At 35.8% G+C, this 24,473-nt stretch overlaps 3 protein-coding genes and 1 pseudogene across 3 annotated transcripts; 1 reads left to right on the top strand and 3 right to left on the bottom strand.

The window, feature by feature from the left end:
* Positions 1 to 7,637: 7,637 nt before the first annotated feature.
* LOC111810325 (ethylene-responsive transcription factor CRF4-like) lies at positions 7,638 to 9,446 on the top strand. The gene has a single exon (XM_023697024.1). It carries the CDS (start codon positions 8,136 to 8,138, stop codon positions 9,114 to 9,116), a length of 981 nt encoding a protein of 326 aa, XP_023552792.1. The 5' UTR covers positions 7,638 to 8,135; the 3' UTR covers positions 9,117 to 9,446.
* Positions 9,447 to 14,041: 4,595 nt separating this feature from the next.
* LOC111810268 lies at positions 14,042 to 15,691 on the bottom strand (annotated as a pseudogene).
* Positions 15,692 to 16,215: 524 nt separating this feature from the next.
* On the bottom strand, positions 16,216 to 18,081 carry LOC111810344 (inorganic phosphate transporter 1-11-like). The gene is made up of 2 exons (XM_023697056.1): positions 17,498 to 18,081; positions 16,216 to 17,292 (listed from the first exon to the last, which is right to left on the bottom strand). The coding sequence occupies exons 1-2, from the start codon at positions 18,002 to 18,004 to the stop codon at positions 16,216 to 16,218; spliced, it is 1,584 nt and encodes a 527-aa protein (XP_023552824.1). The 5' UTR covers positions 18,005 to 18,081.
* A 713-nt stretch (positions 18,082 to 18,794) lies between these two features.
* On the bottom strand, positions 18,795 to 21,017 carry LOC111810343 (cation/H(+) antiporter 3-like). Its single transcript, XM_023697055.1, has 2 exons — positions 20,007 to 21,017; positions 18,795 to 19,931 (listed from the first exon to the last, which is right to left on the bottom strand). The coding sequence occupies exons 1-2, from the start codon at positions 21,015 to 21,017 to the stop codon at positions 18,795 to 18,797; spliced, it is 2,148 nt and encodes a 715-aa protein (XP_023552823.1).
* Between the last annotated feature and the right edge of the window lie 3,456 nt (positions 21,018 to 24,473).

Raw genomic sequence — 24,473 nt, 5'->3', positions numbered from 1 at the left:
TGTATCTTCGGTTCTGTCTCTTATGTTCCTTTCTGCTCTTTTTCTTCGTTCATCATAGACCACACACTGTACATTTCTTTCCAACCTTTTGGTGAATATTTTCTTTTGACGATACATTTTCAAAGCAAAGAATTATAGATAATTTTCAAATGAATAATAATAGATGATGCTGATGGCAAAGCAATGCTATTTTCTTTTTCAAATTATGAATGAAATGATGTTTTTTCAAAAGAAGAATAAATGACACCTTTTTGAATAAAGGGTAGATTATGGCCTTTGAAATGAATGATTGTGGATGCTTTTTCTTTTTTTAAATAAAGATTTGATAATGTTTAAAAAAAAAAAAAAAAAGGAATAATTCAACTTTGAAATTATTCAAACGTATAATAGATTATGCCTTTTGAAATACAAAATAGATGCGTATTTTGAAACGAAAGGATAAATTATAACTTTTTAAACGAATAATAGATAATACTTTCTAAATTCAATAACCACAATTTTGAAACATTAATAAAGGCAGACCAAAATTAGGCTTAAAAGTGATGGGCTTTAGTTCCTTCTATAATTGGGCCTGGCCCATCACTAGCCCACCATCAGTTTTTATTCTACGCAAATTCAGTTATCTAATCACCTTTTCAAATAATATTAAATTTCTTATTATTAATATCAAGTTTACATATTATAGTAAAATAAGAAACTATATTTAAATATTTTTTAAAAAAAAATGCTAAAAGAATGACGTTGATGGAAAACCCATTTATTTTGACTTCTGAAATACCTCTTCAAATTCCTCAAGAGGTCATATCATTGAATTCATATGAAGCTATAGTCAACTTCTAAGTATATACCCTATTGCCTTGATTGTGCCACGTGCATTTCCTTAATTTATTATTTTTATTAACTCACTAAATATATATATATATATATTTGTCCTTTTTCATATTAATAATTTTCAAATGGCTAGTTCTAATGACATCATGCCAATTTTCATATGATTAATACTTTGCTATATATATATATAAATACAAATATTTTTCGTTTTAGTTTTGATTTTTAAAATAGAGGACAGTATATTATTGACGCTTAAATGTAATTAAAGAGTCTAAAAAGTAATTTTATAATAGTTTAATTTGAGAATAATTATGTTTAAAGTATTTAATTCACATGAAACTTAGAATCTGTTTGTGTGGGAGTAACATGGTGCAATGGATCCAAGTCAGTTTTCACTTCTTCTTGATTTTGATAATTTTATACAGTTATATATATATATAAATATATATTATATATAAGAAAGAATATTTTGGAAATAAAGAAGTAATTAAAGCTACATTCTTATGAATATTAATTCAAATATTTAATTAATTCACAATAGCATTATGTATTATATTATATAGTTCATCATTTTTTAATTAAGTGTGAGCACCTATAAATGAACCTGCACTTGCTCCCTTAATATATAATAATAATAATAATAATAATAATAATAATAATATAAGGGGTGAAGGTGATGGGATTGTAAATATAAAATGTGATTAAAAATCTGTAAGAAATCTTTTCGAGGTCTCCCAAATCCAAGTTCCATGCACGATCCCATACCATTTACACTTCAATTTCTTTCATTAAATCTTAATCTCATATATATATATTTAATTCTTTCCTTCGTTAGGACCACACTTATGTTTATGTTTACGCGCAAATATTTTGTGCTAACTACACCCATATTAAAGATAATTTATTTGAATGTAAATAGATAACTTTCACACACCATTGGTCAACATAGTCTCTCTCAATTTCTTTTCTGTCTCTACCTACTATGGTTTGATCCTGCGCACAGAGAGTGGAACTGACTATCATGCTCTTGGCTAGCAAAGCTACGACACTATTTAAGTGTGGTGATTTAAGCAAACGTTCTCAACCTCTCTAAATATGGACATGTAACGTGTATGTGTGTGTATATATACACATTGTAGAAACACGATAGATTTTGACCAAAAAATAAACTTGTTGTGATTGAATAGGGTTTTAGCGGATGATTGTATAGGTGATGGGTGAGGATGATGATTGAAGATTAAATATGGGTTTTTGATTCAAAGTTCTTATTTTAGTTTATCTTAAATTTTATGTCTTTTATTTTGGTTTTTAAATATTTAAAATCTCAATTTTAGGTTTTAGACATGTGACTATTGTAAATGTCACAGTGATAATGTGTCAATATGATATAATGACAACATATAATAGAGTTTTAATAAATTTTTAATTATGAAACATTAAAGTCCACCAAAGATGTAATTAATAAAAGTAGGTGGGAGAACAAAATACAAAATTAGTAAAAAAAAAATAGTAATTCATAATTAATTTGAGACAAACATTAGTTGATTTAGAAAGAAAGATACTATCATTATGGTCGAAAGAGAAAAATACTATTATTACTATCAGGACAATTAGATATCCAACCCGTCATTGCAATGCTTCAATTGCAAGAGCGAAACTCTACCAATTGAGTTATGTCCCTCTAGCCAAGTGAAGAAAAAAAGCATCACAACGAACACGTAGTCGAGATTAATGTGTACAGTTGGATTTGGTTGGATAAATATTACAATGTAATGGAAAGAAAAATAGAAAAACGAAAGCTTTGGAATGCCCAAATCATATTTAATATGTTACAACTTCCCCATAAAAATGATTTGAATAAACAAAGCCAAACTGCAACTTGGAACTCTATGCCTTAAAAAAATAATAACAATAATGGTGACCCATCTCCAAAAATTTCATTTCATGAAAAAAAAAAAAAAAAAAAGTCAATTTAATGTGGAATAACAATAACAATAAGAAACATTACTGTATATAATTTACAAACTTAATGTGGAATTTATTATATAATTTGAAGAAAGTAAGACACACACGTCGGCACCACATGGGGGACGACATGACCAAATTAAGAGTATTATTATAATTCATAGATGGGTACGGTAGCTTTTGGCACGACCGGAGACTGGCCGTGAACGCCGCCGGTACCCGGTTGTTTTCGACAATCGTGTCGGTGGGACCCGCCCGTGTCATTGGGGAAGGGGACAAAACTACTATCCTTCATCACCTACTTTACATTTGCCAAAAATGCTTACTTAAATGGAGAGGTTGTGTGAGACATCAAATCATTTTGTATAATATACATTTTTTTTTTAAATTTAATTAAAATGTCATATAAATTTACTGGTTCATTGTTTTAACTTTTAATCTTGTATAAAGATGTTTCAAAAAAGTAATAGAAAAGTTACTCTGGACTTTTCTAAAAGGCCTCATACCAATGTAGATTGATCTAATATTATAACGGTTGGATGAAAGTCCCACATCGACTATTTCTTTAGCATTAAAAGGCCATAAAAAAGAAAAGAAATGGAGAGACCGACATCTCTCGCTTGAAAGAGAAGGGTAGTGAGAGAATGATATTAAATTTGAAGGTTTTGATTAGGAAGTTATGGAGTGCAACAAAAGAGGGGGTTGTAATAAATGTTGATGTTTCCATCAAAATCCGAGCTAAGTTTTGTGCATTATAATCAAATATAATGTGGGCATCATACTTTATACTAAATCCAAATCCCATTTTATTATTATTATTATTATTATTATTATTATTATGATTATTATTTCTTAATGTGAAACCCAATAGAGGAGGCCCTCCTTTTTAGAACTCATCTTTACTTCATTATTTTTATCCCACACCCACTCTTTTTGTTTCTTTTCATGACAGTTTTACCCACGGATTATACTTTCTTTTTTTACTCCCAAAACTTAGAAACTACATATATAATACTTATTTCATTGTTTGTAATGAAAAAAATCAAATTTGATCTTGGACATGTAAGTTAATACCCTAAGAACTACGGTAAATATGTGTTTAAAGTTAAAAAAAAAAAACGGTAAAAAAAAGTGAAAAATTTATTATTATTAGTATGGGTTAGGGTTTGAGAATATAAAAGTAGTTAGTATGGAGACAGTAAAGAGGATGATAAGCCGGGTACACTGGGATCAAGGGCATCTAAAGTTTTGTATAATATTAATTAATTCAATAATTATACTGAAAATGGTAGAAAATAAGAAATTCAAATCAATTTAAACCATTAAAGGACGAATATCTTGGACTTGATGATCCCTCCCATTGACTTCAATAATTCATATTCCTAACCCAATCCACCATTCCAAATTTCACTCACACCCAAAACTAACATTTTTCATGCTTCTCTTTCAAAAAAAAATATATATTATTTTCGATATAAAAAAATATTTTTATAATCTTTAAAAAAAAAAAAAAAACTCGGTAACAAACCCTATGGAGGGATGTATTGTCGAGATCCAATATTGAATAAATTGTCTAAAATTTTTCTCTCTAATTAGATATTTTTCAAATAGCGGACGAATCTACTAATATATTTGAAATTATGTAAATATATATAAAAAGATGATCTCAAAATGAATGACTCTTCATATTCTAGAATCGTCAAGAGGTGGGTTAAATTTGTAAGTAAGTGGTTAATTTGAAACAAACACCTTTTATTGGTATTATATATATTTATAAATAAAGACAAATGGGGAAGTAATTTTGACACAAGAACCCAAACAAGACAGCACCTCATTGTAGCTGGTTTTGTGGGATTTGGTGCATTGTTTGAAATATGCATTTTCAGATTTCACTCATTAAATGCTGTACAACCTATCAGTCAACTCTGGTCCGGAGTGAACAATATCATACTATTGAGAAGTTAGAGGTTTAAAATACTTTTTGTTATAACCAAATCTATAAAAATTAAATTTTAATAATAATAAAAAAAAAGAAATCTTATTTTTGATGTAGACAATACAAAGATTTGTAATTTATGTTATAAAAATATCATATATGCAAGTGGGACATTTTACACATAAGCATGCGATGACATGCATGGTGGGCTCTTGTATCTGTACTTATCCATTGTTTGGCTACAAGAGTTTCTTATCCGACTAATCGGATCCATGAATATAGCTTATAATGGATTCCAAACAAATTTCCATGTAAGTTTCAATAGTTTCCTTACAAACTTGTTTATGCCATATTTTTTTCCCTATATATGCATTCTTGTACCGGTCGACTTTTCGACATTTGTACGAGGATTACTTTCTTGTCTACATTTTTTTTTTTTTAATTATTGTAATCTTTGTTCTAAATCTTAAAAAAAACAAAAATATGTCATAAATGTTTTTCTAAGAACGTAATTCAATGGGTTGGATGGAGAGTAATTTTTTTGTTAGAAAATAAATTAATTGACGAAAATGTACAATAATTGTACGGTTTGGTTGGTACCTAAATAAAAGAAAAAAAAAAGGAAAAATGGTCTTTTTATCATTGAATTATTGCACTTCTTAGCTAAAAATTACGCCGGTTCATCAAATATTGCCTCAATAATTATTCCCTTTTATGGGAAAATCAAAATATCCATATGGTAACTGAAATTATATTTTTATTATTTTTATTTGGGCATTCTGGAAATAGGCAAACAACTATTTAATCATCATAATAATTATTATTAAAAGAATCCCCAAAGCAAACTAGAATAGACTAAAATTAAATGTTTAAATTATCATATATTATTAGATTATTATTATTTTGGAAATTACGAATTGGAAAATGGGAGGGGGTGGTGGTGGTGGAGTGGGGCCCACTGTCCGTAGTGTTGCGTCTATGATGGAACAGATTGCTCCGGTTTCCGGTTAAATTTCTTTGTGGGTAATGATACTGTGTGTTGAAGGTCCATGACTTATCACGAGGATCATCACGCTTTCTATGGGCCCCGCTCATGTGTGTGCTCTCTGCCACCTCCATCATGAGCCACGTGTTTCAACAACAAACCCACTCTCTCTTTCTTTCTTTTTTTTTTTTTTTTCAGGACTGGCTAATTTCAGTTTAAAGAAAAAGAAAAAAAAAACATTATTTACCAATTTTCTCTATAACATTTTAATTTTTAAAAAATTAAACAAAAATTGAATCTAATATACATCAAAATTTGCAAAAATACATTTGACGATGCAGCGATCCTTTAATAGATATGTTACAAATAAATTAAAAAATAGATTTGTTGCCATTTTTATTTGAAATTTACTAAATACCATACCAAATATATATATTTATAGTTTATTGAACAATTATGAAGCTATGTTAAATGGCTTATTTAAGATAAATATTATTTGTTAAAACTAATATAATTTGCTAAAATTTGAAGTATAATTCGAATTTGGACTGAAAATAAAATTTGAATTTGAACTTTAAGACGGTGAAGCCACTTAAAAGTGATTAAAAAATTATTAAACCCTACTTTTAACCCCTACAAAAATAAAAGATTAAAAAAATGGATGTTTTTACCGCCGTAATAAGGATAAGAGGAAAGATGAAAATAGAATAGGGATGGATAGAAGGGCGCCACTGGCTCCCGTGAATTTCAAAACACGTTTTCTTTTTGTTTGTTTGTTTGTTTTTTGTTTTTTTTTTTTTTTTTTGTAATAATTATTGAAAGACAATTCATTCTAATTCTGATAAATTAAAACAGAATTATAAACGAGGAGGGGTCCAATAAAGAAAATGAGACCAGCATTGATTATAAATAATTTTTATATTGTAAGAAAAAGGAAATATTTCCTTTTAAGTTAATCCCATAATTATTGATCATTTTACAACTCCAAATATGCTTGTAAATATTCTATAAAATAATATTTTTAAAAACCCCTTCTAGAAAAAAAAAAAAAAAAAAAAAAAAAAACATATTTATTTGACCAACATGTCTAGATTTAAATAATATAAAATTTAGTTATAGAAGTAATTATATAATCTGGGAAAGTGATGGCCCGGTAAGAGACAGAAAAGGGCAGTCTCATCAATTTGAAATTTGAATATTTTTATTTTAGAAATATAATTAATTTTTTATTTAAAAAAAAAGTATAAAAGGAAATTCGGTAAAAAGAAAAAAGGAAATATATAATTTGATTTTAAGTAAAAAAGATTTTGTTCTCCCGTTATTACGGTGGGGTGTACCGTTACCCTATTTTTATAAACGCGGAGATATTTTATTAAAAGAAAATTAATTTTATTTAAAAAACGAGTCAATTTTTTTGACTCATTAATTAAATAACTGGACCGGGTGGCGGGTATCTTGGGGGTCACGTGACTCGTACTACGAAACTCGAGATGACTCTCTTGCTGAGTCACCACCCCATATGATGTTGTCCGATTGGGCCGTGTCTCTATCTGGGGCCCACTTTATGACTTACGTGTCGCAATCTTCGTCCACCAATGAGATGCGGCGGCCGGGAGTGTGTATCCCCGTCGTTGACGCCGGAATCTTTCACTCCTTTCACCGCCCCGCCCTCAATTTTACTGTTTCACCCACTCCACCCATCGTCAGTCCAAAGAAAAATGGGAAAAAATATGTATCTTTTAACAACCGCGCTACTCCTTGTCTGAATTACTTTACTCTCTAAATTCTTTTTTTTTTCTTTTTTTTTTTAAATTATGTAATGAGTTATCAGAAATTTTACCGTTAAAATATTAAGTTACTGTGGAGAGAAAATATATGGGGGAATAAGAATATAAAAAAAAAAAGGGGTTTGTATTGTAGAGTTGCCAAATTGAGGCGTTGGGATCCTATAAAACAGCGATTTCAGTGTTCTGAATTCCATTCCTATGGTGGTTTTATGAGAGATCTTTTCTTTTCCTTCTGCCGCACACTCTAGCAGTAACAGTACTCCTACTGAGCCACTCTCTCTCTCTCTCTCTCTCTCTCTTTCCATAAGTACTCATACGGACCTTCTTCTTCTTCTTCTTCTTCTTCTTCACAGACTCTGCAACTCCCAAAAACCCTTCTCTTTCTCCTCCCTTCTTCCATACCCTAAAACCCTTCTAAGATTTTGACCCAAAAATAAACCCATTCTCATCAGTCCTACAAAACAGGAAAAGGGTCACAGCAAGCGTGTTCCTCACTGTGCCGTTTTTCGTTTCTTTTTCGTCAGTGTGAATCCAGAAAACGAAACACTGTCTGGTTTTTGACTAACCCTTTTCTCCCCTTGTCATTTTATAAAAATCCCCATTGCTCCCGGAGTTTGATGCTGAATCTGCCATGGAGGATACTCTGTTTTGTCCTGTTAAACTCACGGAGCACCGGAACTTCACCAGCAAATTTTCCCTAAAAAAATATCACCAATCGGAAAGTAGAGTCGTACGGATATCGGTGACGGACCCTGATGCGACGGATTCGTCGAGCGATGAGGAAGAGTTGTTCGAGCGGCAGAGAGTGAAGAAGTACATCAATGAGATCAAAATCCAAAGTGGGTGTCGAAATAGCCTTTTACCCAGTTGCCGGAAGAGGTCTGCTGGTGAGCAATCAGACTCCCGGCGTTCGGGGAAGGTGGTTCCGGCAACGAATGGGAAGAAGTTTCGTGGTGTACGGCAGCGGCCTTGGGGTAAGTGGGCGGCGGAGATTAGAGATCCTGCCCGCCGTGTACGTTTGTGGCTCGGGACCTACGACACGGCGGAGGAAGCCGCGATGGTGTATGACAACGCTGCCATTCAGCTTCGCGGACCGGACGCTTTGACGAACTTTGCAACGCCATCACCGGTGCCGATGCCGGAGAAGGAAGTTGAAGTGGCCAATATCGCCTCTGGTTCCGGCTCCTATTACGATTCCAGTGAGGAGTCTCACAATTTGTCATCTCCGACTTCGGTTCTCCACTTCAGAACGCCGTCGCCAGAAGAAACTGAAAAGCCCCAAAAACCCGATGAGTCTCAGCAACCGCCGCCGCCGTTCGCCGACGATCAATTTCACGAATGTCAAGTCAAAACTACTATTTCCTCGGAGTATTACACCGAGTTCCCCAGATTCGACGACGTCTTCAAACTTCCGATCCCCGAATCGCCGATCTTCGTCGATGAACAGCCTCTATTCTTCGAAGAAAGCATATGGAACGAAGATTTCAGTGAATTTTTCACTAATTTGCCTGAAGATTTTGGAACCCCATTATTATCATCTCCGATCAGCCAAGGGGGCGACGACTATTTCCAAGATATTTTGATGGGATCAGACCCCTTGGTGGTTCTGTAAGCGGTGGAGCGCCGGGCAGTCGGTGGTGCTGGACCACCGGCTCCACCGTTATGTCGGCGGAATTTTGTTTCCATGGCGCATCTCTCAAAAAAGGCTATTTTTGCGACTTTTTCGTTTTTTTTTTTTTTTTTTGTATACTTTTCCTTACCTATTTACATATTCTGGGAAGTTGAGTGGACCAGTTTTGCTAGAGATATCTTCTTTTTAATTTTTTTTTTTAATTTCTCTTTCCTTTTTATTTTTATTTAAATCAATAATTAGTGTTGGTCGTAAGAGTGTATAATGTAGAAGAGCTCTGTATAATTATAATATCGCCAATTTTCTCCGTAATTTTCTCCCTTCACAATTTAAATACATAATCTAAAAATAATATTAAAAAAAAGTTACTAATTATGAGAATTATTTATGATAATAAATATATAGTAATGTTATTTTTGGAAAGGAAATAAAAGGGGCGTTATTTTAACATAATTTGGTGTGATTAGGAGTGATTAATGCTAATCCACCAATTGTCGTTAATTCACTAACAAAATGTCAACTTACACAAAATCCCTCTATTTTTTTTTAATATATATATATTCGTTCTTAGGAAAAATAAAATAAATTAAGGTAGCGCCCATTCTTAAATCAAAATTTAAATACACTTAATTTGAAAATAAATTCCCTTATTTTGATTTTAATTTATAGTCAACGTTAAATCCGAATAATTTGTTCGAATTTTATAAGGAGAGATACCATAAATATGGACTGGCTCACGTGCACAAGGCATGCACTATGATATTGTAAGGCCATAATTGTAATTAAGTAATTGTTGGAATAAAATTGAAGGTATTTTAATTTAATGAATGTTTATATTAATAATTATATTTTAGAATCAATGTTGTGTGTGTGTGTGGGGGAGAGACCGTCCCATGGGACAACTTCTGTCCTTCCTATTTTGCTTCAATATTACTCAAACAAAATCTCACATTTTTTATTTTCCCTTCCTAAAAATAAAACATAAAATAACATTACGCCCCCACTCCATTAATCATTATGTCTAAGATTTTCTCTCTTCGTATAATACTAAATTATTAATGTTTTATTCGTATATTATATGATAGAAAAAATTAAACAACGTTTGGCCATTTATATTAACGTGATGTAAGCGTAATTTGAAAAGTCAAATTGTAGGTTTGACTTTGTATGTAAATAATCTATTAAATTTTTAGATTTGAAATAAGAAATTTGAAGTTTTAATTATGAAAAAGAGCTTAATAAATTTTAGCTTTAAGTTAATTTAATTTCGTACATATGTATATTAAATTTCTGCTTTTATTCCGATGGCTTTATATTATGTGAAAAAAGGACATTCATTTTATTTTATTTAAGAAAAAAAGAGGGAAAAGGAAATAGTACAATATTTGATTATTTAGTACTCCTCTTCTGACATTTATTTATTTAAAAATATAAAAAAATGAGACGAATAATTTAAATGAAAAGAAAATATAAACCCAGAAATAATTCTCATCCTGAAGAGACTTTATGGTGTCATTAAATACGCAGTATGTTGATATTAATAACATTCATCCTATCACACACAAAATTTGAATGGTCTTTTATTTATTTATTTAATTTTTGTATAAATTTATGATGCATTTACATTTTTGCTTTTATTTTTGTTGGTACATCTTTTATATTCATTAAATAATTGAGTTATTCAGCACAATAATATTCAATTTTCTGTCTTCCAATATTATTAATAACAATTCACCCCATTAATAATCCTCCCCTCAATTCACCTACAAATATTTTATTTTTTAATTATATATTCACATATAAAAGAATGATGACAAGATGATTGTAAAATAATTAATTTAATTTCCTTTTCTTACAAGAACTGTTTTTGGACATTTTTAATTAATTGTAGAAATTAATTAAAAAAACATTTCCATACTATGATTGTAGTTATCTTCTGTCTCATGTCATCAGCTTGCCCCCATCACGTGAGGGTAGTAGTACTAATTAATCAAAAAAATTAATTAATTATTTAGGTTGCTATTATTTATTTTTTTTAAATTTATTTTTGATCTCTTAGTTTAGAATGATTAGTCAAAGTTTGCGATGGACGATTTATGACATGCTAGTTGTGGTAATAATTATTAACCTTCCTCATCATTCCCTTCATATATATATATATATATATATATATATATATATATATAATTATAATTCATTTATTAGAATTAAAAGCAAGATTCAATTATTAGAAAGGCCAAAGAAGGAATAAGAGACCCTATTTATGGGAGCTAGTTGATTTATTTTTTAAAAAAATTATATTAAAATTGAACCTTGTTTAGAAATTAAAAAAGAAAAAAAAAAAGAAAAAAAAAAAGAAGACAAGCTGGAGGGGAAAGGAGGAGGGAGAGAGGACCAAATTGTTGTTTGTTTGGTAGTTGTTTTGTGAATTAAACAACACTTTGTTGCTCTCTTTCGCTATTCAATTTCAACATTTATTTTTCAACAACGACAACACTTTGTGTGTTCTGTCGTCCAAATCAAAATATATATTTATTTTCTTTGTCCTTCTTTGTCCTTTTAGCCATGTTCTTTCTTCCACATACGTTATACGAATACTAGCTACTTCTTTCTTCCACATACGTTATACTAGCTACCTATTCTTTTTCCTATGTTAACTCGAGTTATATTTGGATGTTTTAAAGTTTTAAAGATGGGCTAATTGTATTTGACACATGAGATCCCACATCAGTTAAGGGAAGAACAAAACATTCTTTATAAGAGTATGTAAACCTCTCCATAACATATGCGTTTTAGAAACCTTGAAGAAAAACTCGTAATTGAAAGTTCAAAGAGGATAATATTTGCTAACAGTGGAGTTGGGCTAATCTTGTTAACCTTATGGAACGTGGCTAATTAATGGTTTGAAGTAAAAGATAAAAAAATATAAAAGTAATAAAAGGAATTAACATTGAAAGGGTAAGTAGTATGAAACAAAAGTTTGACGTGAATTGTCACTTTCGACATCATCTTCACAATCTGAAAACTTCCAAAGGTGAAAAAAAAGGAAAAGGGAAGAGTTTAATAATTACATTATATGAACCTTGAAAAGGGTTTTGAATGCAAAAATAATAATAATAAAAAATTTTAAAAAAACCGACGATATTTTGGGCCGAGGTTGAGTTGACCGGGTGGTTTGTAGGGTCGGGTCGGGGGGTTCATGCATAACTAGTGGAAATATCAATTGGTTTGGATAAGGGGTTTTGACCTTCCTCCTTCACAGTATACGTCGAGCCCGGGTTGGTCCAACCGGATCAAAATTTAAACGTACGGCAACCCATTGTGGGACCTATGAAATTCGTGTCTTTTTCTTTAGCTGTTATCCTAGGTCAATACACATGTGACCAAAACCCTTGATGATATTTTTTTTTGGTTAATTTGAATATTTCATATTTTATTATTATGAGCTTTATTGCTAAAAGTAAAAAAAAATATAAAAAAAAGGTTAATTTGATTGACTGGATGCCCCGCTCTGGTGGGACCCACCATAAGAAGTAAATTGGAAAACAAAGGGATATAATTAAGGTTGGAGAAAACAGGAAGAGATGGTGTCTGTCAGATAAGTAACATGTGAGGGGTAATTACCTTTGTCCCCTAATTTTGCTACACGTGGCAGTACCATCAATACTCAGCATGCCTAATCACTACACACGTGGCTTCCATATAATCTAATAAACAAAATTTAAAATGAAAATCAGGTACCAATGTGTCATTCAATGCAATGCATGGGACCATTTTGCCTCCGACAGCAAAGGGGTTTTGTGGGAAAGAGAATTCAATGTCTTTGTTGGTGGATGTTGTTCTTATTCTAAATATACATTAATTTTCGTCTTTTTTTTTTTTCTCCTTTCTATACTATTTTTCCTAAAATTATATTCACTCATTTGGAACAACATCCATACCCTTCATTACGGTAACCATTCAAATTCATCAGTCGGTCGATATTATCCACACGATTCTTAAAACACGTCTATTAGAGAGATGTTTTCGCACTTTTATAAAGAATACTTTGTTTTCCTCTTCAACCGATATGAAATCTAACATTATGAGATCCACCCACTGAGAAGGAAGCTCAACTCTAAGATTCACTTGTCGTAAAAGGAGAAAGAATAGCTCACAAATGGGGATTTGGTAAGGGGGATTTGGCATAAAAGGATATCTCTGTCTGCGTCTCTAGAGATCTTTGTTCTTTGATGTGGACAGAAAGGAATGTTTTTGTTGCGTTAAAAGAGAAATTAATTTGGGAGTGATTGGTGGAAGAAAATGGTTATAGAAGATTTAAGAGTGATGGCATGTAACCTTTGAAGTTAGACAGGTCAAAGAAAGCCTAACAAAGCACGCCTACAAATCATGCGTTCAAATTAGATGCCATGAGAGCCTTACAAAACCAAATCAATATCAAACACTCCGCCCACATATCTTTTCATTATGAATTTCTAATTTCTCACTCTTCCCCTTTCATCTACCCTCAACAAAGAATGCAAGTTTTGTTCAGGCACGTCGTCAAGGAAGTTTCGATTTTCCAAATGAACATGTGAGATCTCACATTAATTTCAGCAAGGACGTTGGGCCCCAGAGGGGTGTGGATTGTGAGATCCCACATCAGATGGAGAGGAGAACGAAACATTCTCTATGAGGGGGTGGAAACTTTTTCCCAATAGACATGTTCTTGAGGGTAAGCCCAAAAGGGGAAGCTCAAAAAACGACAATATATGCTAGCGGTGTACTTGGGATGTTACAAAACAATTCCTCTTTGATCATGTATAGTCCCTCATCTCTTTTGGGCCATTCGGTGGATTCTCTATAGTTTGTTCTTACGGTCCTCAATGGACACCAACCTAGGTAGAGGATTGCAAATCTTGGCAAGCTAGAAGAAGTTGTACTATTAACTTATTGGACCTGGTTTAAAACTCTATCCAATACGCATGACAAACTCAAGAATGATGAAGAATCTTCTAACAAATCAATCGAAAAAATTTCATACACCAGACATTATCACATTTGACTCGCTGACATTTAATGAAACTCATATGAGATGCACCAAAGCTTGATAAGTTTAGAATATTCACACTAACCCCTTGCGGATAACACGTCAAAGTTGCTGAAATCTTCATTTGGGGAAGACTCCTGGAGCCGTGAAGTTCTTGGAAGGTTTCTGTTGAAGGGAATATCATGTCTCTCAAGCTCTGGCTTCTTGTATGCTACCACCTGGTGCAGATGCAGAAATGCAAGCATGCTAATCGCAACCATGGCAGCATTGCCAAGTGCCCCGCCCACATGATCCATTTTGAGGGATGTCCTTGCAAAATTGAGAGATGAGAGTAGCATTTTGATCAGAGTATTAGACCTCTTTGATCTGTTTGGCACAGGCTTCTGACCATATTGATTTTCATGTGAATTATAGTTAGCTGCATAACGCACATCTCCAACAAACGCTAAAGCTTCATTGATGACTTTATAGTTCTTGCCATGATGATCACCCAATCTCATTGCAAGAACAATCCTACTTTGCTCTAGTCGTGCAATTGCAGCATCTCTCTCAACCTGCTGTTGCACTTGCACGGTCTACAAACATAATGAAAGAATTCGCTGAGTCAGTTGTCAAAATTTGATATGAATCTGTTCATCATTTCGAATAGATTTACAGAGCCGTTTTGTGTGATTACATCTTTTCATTATTCAAACATCAAAATGGAAAGTTGTATGGCTAATTGCTAGACCTAATTGTACTGAGCGTAAAATTTTAACATAAAAATGAAAAGGAAAATCCTGCAAGACTCCCGAAATCATAATTTACACGAGCTTCCAATAACCAGAGATTAAACGAAGCAGACGCTACAAGAAATTCATACTCCATCCCATATTTTGGCTAATTGGATAATGACGTATAACAAAAATCAAGGAAGCCAAGGAATAGAGAACCTAATAGTCGTCCTTTCAGTCTTCCAGACAGCAGAAAACACAGAAAATCGTAAATTAGCGATTTAATTCCAATTGGAAAGCATTATTGAATCCTAAACATAGCTAAAGAGGTAGGGAATCCCCACAATAAGATCGAATCAATGTTTTCCTGTTGTGGCTTCCTTCAAATTACTCAGTGAGAGTGATAAAATTAGGTGAAAGAAAGAAGGCGCGCGAAATAGGGAAAAAAAAAAAAAAAAAAAAAAAAAAAAAAAAAAAAAAAAAAAAAAAAAAAAAAAAAANAGCGCAGTTAGAATGGCATTTAGGCTTCTAGCCTCCTGAGTGGCAGAATCATCAAGGTGATTACGAAATTCGTTGATGAAAGGGAAGGCGGCAGTGTCGGGTACGCCATTGGGGGTCTTGGAATCCTTGTTGTCCGATTTCCTGAGATTTTTGGTGGAGGTGAGGAAGTGATGTCGGGAAATTGAGTGAATTGCCTCACTGAGCTTGTCGTGAAGGTCCCAAATCTTCTCGAGGATAACCTCGATTTCCTCGATCTCCATGTCCCATTTCATGGAGGGAAACAGAGAGAAAATGAAAATAGAAAGGAAGAAGAAGGATGGAACAGAAATGGGGAAAGGTATCTGAAGTTGTTTGGATTGGTTTTGGGCCACAGAAATTTCCAATTTTGTTGGATTTTCGGCCCAAAAATTTCCAATTTTGTTGGACTTTCTTCTCAACTCGGCCCGTATTCGCCTACCTCCCTCCATCTGCCACCAAATGCCAAAATTCAATTTTTTTTAAAAAAAATTTAATTTTAGAAGATGATAATCTTTAAATATATTGAATATTTAAAAATTTTATTATTCTTAAAAAGAGAGATTTTAATATTTATGTGGAGATGTTTGATTGATCCGATGTGGAAATGAAAGCAAAGAAACGGAAGTAAGAAATTTGGTGTTGGATAACAATTATTACAAAGAAAGATTACAGACATTAATCTTAAAAGAACATTACTAACAACAAGCCTTTTACTCTTTATTTGTTCACATAAATATACTTCACAAACAAAAACACACAAGATAATACCTTAAAACATCATCACAAAACCCTAAATTTTTAAGTTGAAAGACAAATATCATCAATTTTCTTCTTCCATTTGAGCTCCTGGCTTTCCCATTGATCTCACTGGCATTTGAGTTTCTGGCTCACCGGCGCCCCCGTCCTCGCCGGAGATCTCCTCTAATGATCGGCCTTTGGTCTCGGTCACCAAGAATGTAAACACAAACCCTAGCATGTTGGTGAAGGCTAAGAAAATCATGGCCTTTTGAATCTTGCTAGGGTTACCATCTAACGTATAGTTTTGCACCCCGAAAGCTCCAACGATGGCACCGGCCTTCCCCGACGCTGCACTTAGCGCATGGCACGTCGACCGAACCCGTGTTGGGAAGAGCTCGGCCGGGAGGACAAAGGTGGTACTATTGGGACCAAAGTTGGCAAAGAAGAACGTCAAGCCATAAAGGAGGGCGAACTCGGCGGGATGATTCTTCAAATAATTGTAGCGAATGCCGAGGACCGCCATGAAAATGGACATCATGAAGAATCCAATCAATTGAATTTTGAACCTTCCAAGCTTCTCAATCAGGAACACAGTGAACCAATATCCAGGGAATGTGCCAAGTAATGCAACAAGAAACATAGCCTTTGATGTTTCATAAACCTCTTCCAATGCGCTAACTTCTTCTGGTTTCTTTGTCAAATTCATTGCTGGGAAGATGTCCTTTTGTGTAAGGTTATTGCTATAAAACGCAATGTCCAACAAGAACCATGTGGTGGTGGTGCCTATCAAATGGAGCCCATGGCGGTGAAAGAACTCCTTAGACACCAATCCATATTCATTGGCGGATTTGAAATTAGAAAGCTTGTCTTGTTCGGCTTGAATTGTGATCTCTAACACCTTCCCCATGTCTGCAGCCGCTTGCTTGGCATTGCCTTCAATAAGGGCGGTGTAGCGCCCTGTCTCAGGCATCTTCATTCGCCAATAGTATGTTAAGATGGCTGGCAAAGCACCAAGCATTAACACAATCCGCCATAGGAAGTCTCCTTGAGGCTGTGTGGAAAATACATGGTTGCTTTTGTAGGAGGGAGCATCGTGAAGGGACACGAAGATTTTTGATAGAATCATTGACACAAGCCCTGCGAATATCAGCCCCACACCCTGCATCCAACACATATAATCAAATCATTATACAAACAAAATCACATCGTCCCACGTGGGCTAATTTAGAGAATGATCATGGATGGATTTATGAGTAAGGAATACATCTCCATTGGTACGAGGCCTTTTAAAGAAGCTCAAAGTAAAGCCACGAGATCTTATACTCAAAGTGGACAATATCACACCAGAGAAGGAAGAATTGAACCTGCATGGCGAAGACGGCTGCAATGAAAGCCCCTCGAGTTTTTTTGTTAGCATATTCAGACATGATGGTGGCTGAAAGGGGATAGTCGCCACCAATACCAAATCCAAGCCAAAATCTAAAGAAGCAAAGGGTACCAATCACTGATTTTGATGTTGATCCAAAGGACAACCCTGAGCAAATGGCACAAAAGGCCATAAGAATAAGGGTAACACCATAGACTTTCTTCCTCCCAAGTTTGTCACCCAACCACCCAAAGAAAAGTTGCCCCATCAGGGTTCCAACCAGGGCAACTCCAACAACAGCATTGTTGACTGCGTTCGGAAGTTTTCCCGGCTTCGAACTATCTGGATCGAAGTAGTAAAGTCGACCGAGAAGCTTCGACACGGTTGAGATGCAGAAAAGATCGTAGGCGTCGGTGAAGAAGCCCATCCCGGCGATGACTATGGCGGTAATATGGTACCATTGTGTCCGAGCGTTGTCGAGGGCATCGAGCACGGCGATGGCCATGATATTCGAGAGGGAGGAGGGTGGATGAGAGCTGAATTGTAGTGCTTGGTGAGGTTAGTGAGTGTTGATTTGTAGCCATTTTTATAGTGATTAAAAGCATTGAAAGCAAAGTGAGGGAATGATGAGAAGGATGACGTTTAATCCTAGGTTGTGAAGAACAAGGAAAAAATTAGGTTATCAACAAAGAGGATGTTCAGCATATTCTCTACTATTTTCAAACAGATAATTTTGAGCAAAATTGACCTAAGAGACAGCGATGTACAAAAACATTTCACTACTAATTATTCTTATTATTATTTTTGGCTTTTGGTTTCTCCAAAGCTGAAATCTGCAAAGAGACAGTTCTGTTTTAGAAATTCATGTTAATAATGAAAACACTATTTCCTTTAAAATATATATATATTATTGGTTTGATCAAACTTATGCTCCCCAACTTGTTTGTCACATTCATCTCTCAATTTCCACATTAAAAATTGTCCCTTTCATGATCTTTGCTTTTTATTTGTCATTACAGATTTAAAAAAACATTTAGATTTCACTGTTTTTAAGGTTGTCTCCATATTTTTTCGAATGAAGGTGAGAATCCAAACCCGTTTGAAAAAGTTACCGATATTGTAACTATTTGAACTATGGTCAAGTTAGCGTGTTTGAGAGTATTTGTTAGGGGAAAAGAAACACGAAACACAAACATGAAACCAATCGTTAATCCTTGAATTATGAATAGAGTTTGGAAAAATTGATAAGAAATGAAATAATGAGTGAATTTGTGCGTGTGTGAGTATGAATCTGATCATCTGATCTGTTGTTGTTGCATTACCAACAGAGAAGCTCTAGTGTTGATATCAGTTGAAGCAATCAAATCTCCAAGGAGGCCAAGCTCTGGGAATTCATTCCATTCATCGAGGCCAGCAGTTTGAGGAGATTGAAGCCCATTTCTTCTTCCCACTATGATAAGATCAAACCTGTCAGCTATTTTTCTAAGAATGAATGCGGTTTCTTGTCCATCTCTGCACACATTCTCCAAATACACCACTCTCTCATCTCCCAAACACTTGGATTTAAAATCTTTAACAACCTCTCCATCAACTCTGTCTTCCCAGGTCTGGCGTGACTTTGATCCGTTTTGATCTTCCATCGGCGCCCGCAGTCGAAGCACCGTCAGCCTGACTCTCGAGTCGCTTACCATGCGTTTGGCGTATGATATTGCCTCCCTATCATCCTTCCCTCCCACGAAGATCACACACACTGAGCAACTACATATCATTTCCGACGACGATACCATTGCTCTGAAGCGTCCTAAATTTCCCCGGTCGACGAAGATGCCGACCGAACAAGGAGCCTTTTCAAGCACGCTGTAGTTCAATTTCCTGATCTTTTGGTCATCTTGGTCGATAAAACCATCCACAGTCCATGTTATATGGAAAGGAAGTATTATAAGCGATGCGATCTTGTCGAGCGCCAGCGTGCATACCTCGTCGTGCATGACTGTGCATGGTGAGACTGCCGTGAAGCATTCAATGTACACCGTCCCTTCATTGTCTCTCTCAAACCGATCGAAAGAATTAATTATATGTCGAGAGTAAGAGTGGTTGTCGAGGGGGTCGTCTTGCTGTTTGTGAGAAATGAGGATGGGGGCGGTCCGACCAGGGAGCTCGATCAGATGGAATATATGAACGGTGAGCGGGCTGACCGGGGTAGGACACGAGACATTCAGAAGATGAAGAATGGCAGTAATGTTTTCGTTCCGATGAATGCAGGCGAGCAGTCGAAGCTGGTCGGAGGAGGGATTCAAGTGCATGATGTTCCTGTTCTGAAACCCTGCATATTTCGTTGAAGGATCATACAAGCATCTCACTGCAGCTGGCACAAATGTTGCTATAATTAAGATGCATATAATGCAGGTCCCATATAGCCCGTCGTCAATTCCCTGCGTTTAAATCCACACAATCTTATAAACTAAACACAACAAATGAAATGAAGAAGAAATTAATTGCATACATACATCGTAGTCTCTCACTATTCTGTAGGAAACCAATTCCACAGAGCCTTTGCAGCCCACAATGAGAGATATTGTCAAAGCATCCTTGAAGGGAAACTTGCAATACTTGGAAGACACAACACAGGTCACAAATTTGATACCAACAGCCGCACATATGAGAATTATGTTCATTTTAGTGAAATCATTGTGAAAAGTAGCGGCTGAAATCTTTGAAAAATCCACTCTCAAAGCACAAGTAGTGATCAAAATAGGCATAAACATATCTGAAACAAGGGTTTCCAGTTTGTCCACAAGCGTTGATGCTAAAGGAGCTCCATCGGGAACAGCCAACCCAAAAATGAAAGGGCCTATAATGGGAGACTGACCCGTGAAGCTTGCCAAAACGGTGGAAAGCAGAGCCAAAAAAATAACGAGTTGAATGTAAGAGCTCTTCACAGGCGCTCCTTCAGGCGTCTGTTTGATGATCCAACGCATTGCAGGCCTGAACACAAAGACAGCCAGAAGAAATAGCAGCAATAAACAACTCAATTCAGCTGAGGCTTTTGAAGGGTTGTTGTTGAATCTGTTGACCTGGCCGATTGCGATCATAATTAAGACACCAAAAATGTCACTGACCAAGGCGGATGAAAGGCTTAAACGCCCCAACTCTGAGTTCACAATTTGAAGCTCGCTTACAAGGGAAGCAACAACGGGAAATGAAGTCATCCCATGAAACCCCATCAAGACGGGGAGGGCTGTCCTTTGTTTCCTTGTTAAATGGGTGTCACCGTAAAGGCCATTCCGAACCAAACCTTCAATGAGTAGCGGGGCTACTACGGCTGGAATTCCTATGAGTAACGAGCTTTTCCCTGTTTTTACTGACATTGTTACGTCTATTTTTGCTGCACTTAGAAACAAGTACAATGCGTAGCCAAAATCTGTGAGTAATACAAGCACGTTTTGACTCCCCACGCCAAAAAGCTTTGATTTGGCGTCGTCCCATTGATTCCACGAACACCCAATTGCCAATCCCATCTGCGGATTCATATTCCATATCAATAATTTTGATTTGATTTGATTTGATTTGATTAATTGCTGAGGGAAGAAGTGGGAGTTGTGTGTGCACTTACCAGAATTTGGGAGGAAATCTTGGAGAACCCGAACCGCTTGAGAAAGTGATGTGCAAATACCAAGGCGAAGCAAAAAAAAATCAACTGAAGCTCGAGCAGAGGCAAAGAGTTATTGAGCCACCAATGGGGGTCATTGAGCTTTACCCATAAACCCTTGGAGTTTACATGAAATGGAAAATCAATACAAGTTGTACCCCTAAGATTTGGCTCTGAGCGTGGAAGAAGGGATTTCGTCAGATTCTGCTTCAACTTCATGGCTAATATGATCAAGATCACAATGAAGAAACTAGAAGAAGATGCAGAGGAACTCAGCTACAGAATGATGAAAGCTTGGGTTTGCTTTCTAAATTATATATTTGATTTGTGTTCGTTACATAACTTGTTTGTTTCTTTAACCAAACAACAGAGTGAAGCAACAAAAAACTAAAACCCCGCTTTTAGAAACGGATTTGACTGTTATGGATTGATATTGACAGCACCAAAATGGGTTTTTCTATTTTTTTTTGTTCAGTTTATGATTTTGTCTGGTTTTTATGTACAAATTTCCGTTACAAAATCCAAACTTTTAACCATATGTTCGTACATCATTTATGATCCAACAAAGATATTTACGTGTCTCATTTGGTATATTTGTAACATTTTGGGTAACTCTAAATTTTGCCTCATTTTTCATATTTTTTTAAATTATTTTTATTTTTTTTTACATTTAGGGAGTTCCATAATTATTATTTATACCCTGGACGTACATGTTTCATGTTTCTTTTTTAATGGTCTAATAATATAACCATAAGTATTTTAAAAGTTTGTACGATCATCTCAAGAAAGTTTTCTAACGTTGAAGATTATTGAGAGTAGTAGTATTATATTGACCAATCAAGAGGAAAATTATGAATTTTATAAATAAGGAACATTATCTCTATTGTACGAGTCATTTTGAGGAAACAAAAGCAAAGCCACGAGAACTTATACTTATCATGAATAATATCATATCATTATATAAGTACTGGAACTATATCCTTAATTTACAGACATGTCAATAAAATTCTCTATAGAGGTGTCTCGAGGGAGGCCGTCCATCAGTGAGAGACAATCCCAACAAATAAGGCCCAACCAATTGCTGGCTGCCCCATTAAGAAGATGACACAGCAGATAGAGCAGGGCCACAAGAAAAATTGGCTGCATACTGGCTTCCCTTCTGGTGTCTGGATCACAATCAAAAGCACTGCAGGCATTCTTTCTTGAAATTCTTATTTGGTCTGCAATGGCCACTGCACATTGGCTGAACATGTCTGCAGCTAATGCTGAGGACAGCCCCAAACGCCCAAGATCTGTGCTTGTAATCTTCAACCCACATGGAAGAGAAGCAATCAATCAGATCTTACATGAAATTTCACGTCAATTGTAGAGAAGAACGAAACAGTTCTTATAAGAGTGTGAAAGCTTCTCTCTAGTTGACACGTTTTGAAATTGTGAGGTTGACGGCGATACATAACGGACCAAAGCAAACCATATCTGTTAGCAGTAAACTTGAGCTATTACAAATTGTATCAGAGTCAAACACCAGGCGCTGTGCTAGCGAGGAAGGACGCTGAATGTCACAACCATACTATGAAGAGAGTCGGTTGTGACCCTCACGTCATGACAAGCAAAGCGGTGTCCCTCAAGAGACGCCCATCCGGCCACATGCGAGCCAATATAGAAGAGTGTCATGATGCGATCGAGGAGGACGGTACATCATCCAACACACCACCACGCGAAGTGGGCATTGAAGACAAGTTGAGACATAAGCAAGAAAGAACATCAAATAGACATGAGGGGCAAAGATAGGCTTGTTGAAGGGCCGAGTAGAGTCCCGGGCCCTAACCTCGAAAGTTGGGGTTCCCGAAGGAATTTAGGCATGCAGTTCGGGAGTTAAGTCTGTCCATATGAAATATGAATGTTCGCCAAGTTTGATGTCAATCGGACTCCGGACGGACAATGCACGACACCGTATGACCGTTCACCAAAATCATGTATATGCATGTAAGATTGAACATGGCTCAAAATGTACTGTAGGGGTACCATGGTGTTAGCTCTCCACTACCCTTGGGCCCTGTGGCCTAAGTGAGCTGGCACATACGTGTGCCACAGTGTGGGCGAGCGTGCTGAGACGAGTGTCTCGGGCGACTTCTTTTGAAATGGGTTTTTGAAGGACAGTACCGGACAGCACGGGTGTGCCGGTATTGCGTCTCAGCCCGCGTGTTGGAGGTTGCTACATACACCCGCTATCCAGTACGGTACCCGTAAATGACTCGACATGGGCACGGGAGGGCCAATGCCTCGATAGAACCCAGATGGATGGATGTTCGGAAAGTTCTGATGAGATGAACGACACGTGGGCCCATTCTCGATGACTTGATCGAGCAAGTTATGATGGTCGACGACATCCCGAGACTTGGGATGGCATCAAGACATATGGACCCTGTCGATGGGGATCGATATGACAAGATGAGATGCGATGTTGTATTGAGAGACCTTCGCCCGAGCAGAGACAAGGTCGAGCCGAATGACCTGGCCTAGTGTAGAGGCAAGTCGGTTGTGTCGCAAACAATTGAACATGCACGCGTAGGCGGCGTGTGTGATCGAGCAAGCTTGGATTTCGCACAAGCGATGTTCGATTGGCGAAGACAAACCTCGCCTAAGGACTGACGAAGCCACAAAGCTGGGGCGAAAAATATATATGGGGCTTAATTCCCCTTAAGGCTGGTCGTGAGCGTGTCAGGATCACGACGCTGCACGGTAAAAAATGTAGGACCGTAACACTGAGCCTCCAAGGGGGTGGATTGTGAGATCTCACATCAGTTGGAGAGGAGAACGAAATATTTCTTATAAGGTTGTAGAAACCTCGCCCTAGCAGACGCGTTTTAAAATCATGAGACTAACGGCAATACATAACAAACTGAAACAGACAATACCTACTGGCGGTGGGGTTTGATAATTACGTTTTACTCTCAATTGAAACCATTAAAGGCAGCTTTCTTATCTCTGAAAATGATAGCCCTTCCAGCAGAAAAGACCTACCCCAAAGGCCAAATGCCATGCTCTTTTCCCGGCTTTCATTGTCATCCTCACATCCATTTTCACTCGCTGTGTTCATTGTTATGAACAAAAGCAGTATGTAGGCAAAATATGATAACAGTCCTAGGAATCTCTTCACTCTCATCAATCCTAAAAGGTTTGAATTCAGTCGCAAATAGCTAACCATATTATATTTTTTCTTATCATTTATACATGAATTTACCATCCTCACATGCCTAATATCATTGTATATTCACATTTTTAAGTACTCTCATCAAATTTGCAAAATTTTACGAGTATTTTG

Source organism: Cucurbita pepo, chromosome LG14 (genome assembly GCF_002806865.2).
Source record: "Cucurbita pepo subsp. pepo cultivar mu-cu-16 chromosome LG14, ASM280686v2, whole genome shotgun sequence".
Classification (NCBI taxonomy): Eukaryota; Viridiplantae; Streptophyta; class Magnoliopsida; order Cucurbitales; family Cucurbitaceae; genus Cucurbita; species Cucurbita pepo.
Note: the sequence above shows the minus strand (reverse complement) of the source record. Positions and strands in the feature narration are given on the sequence as shown.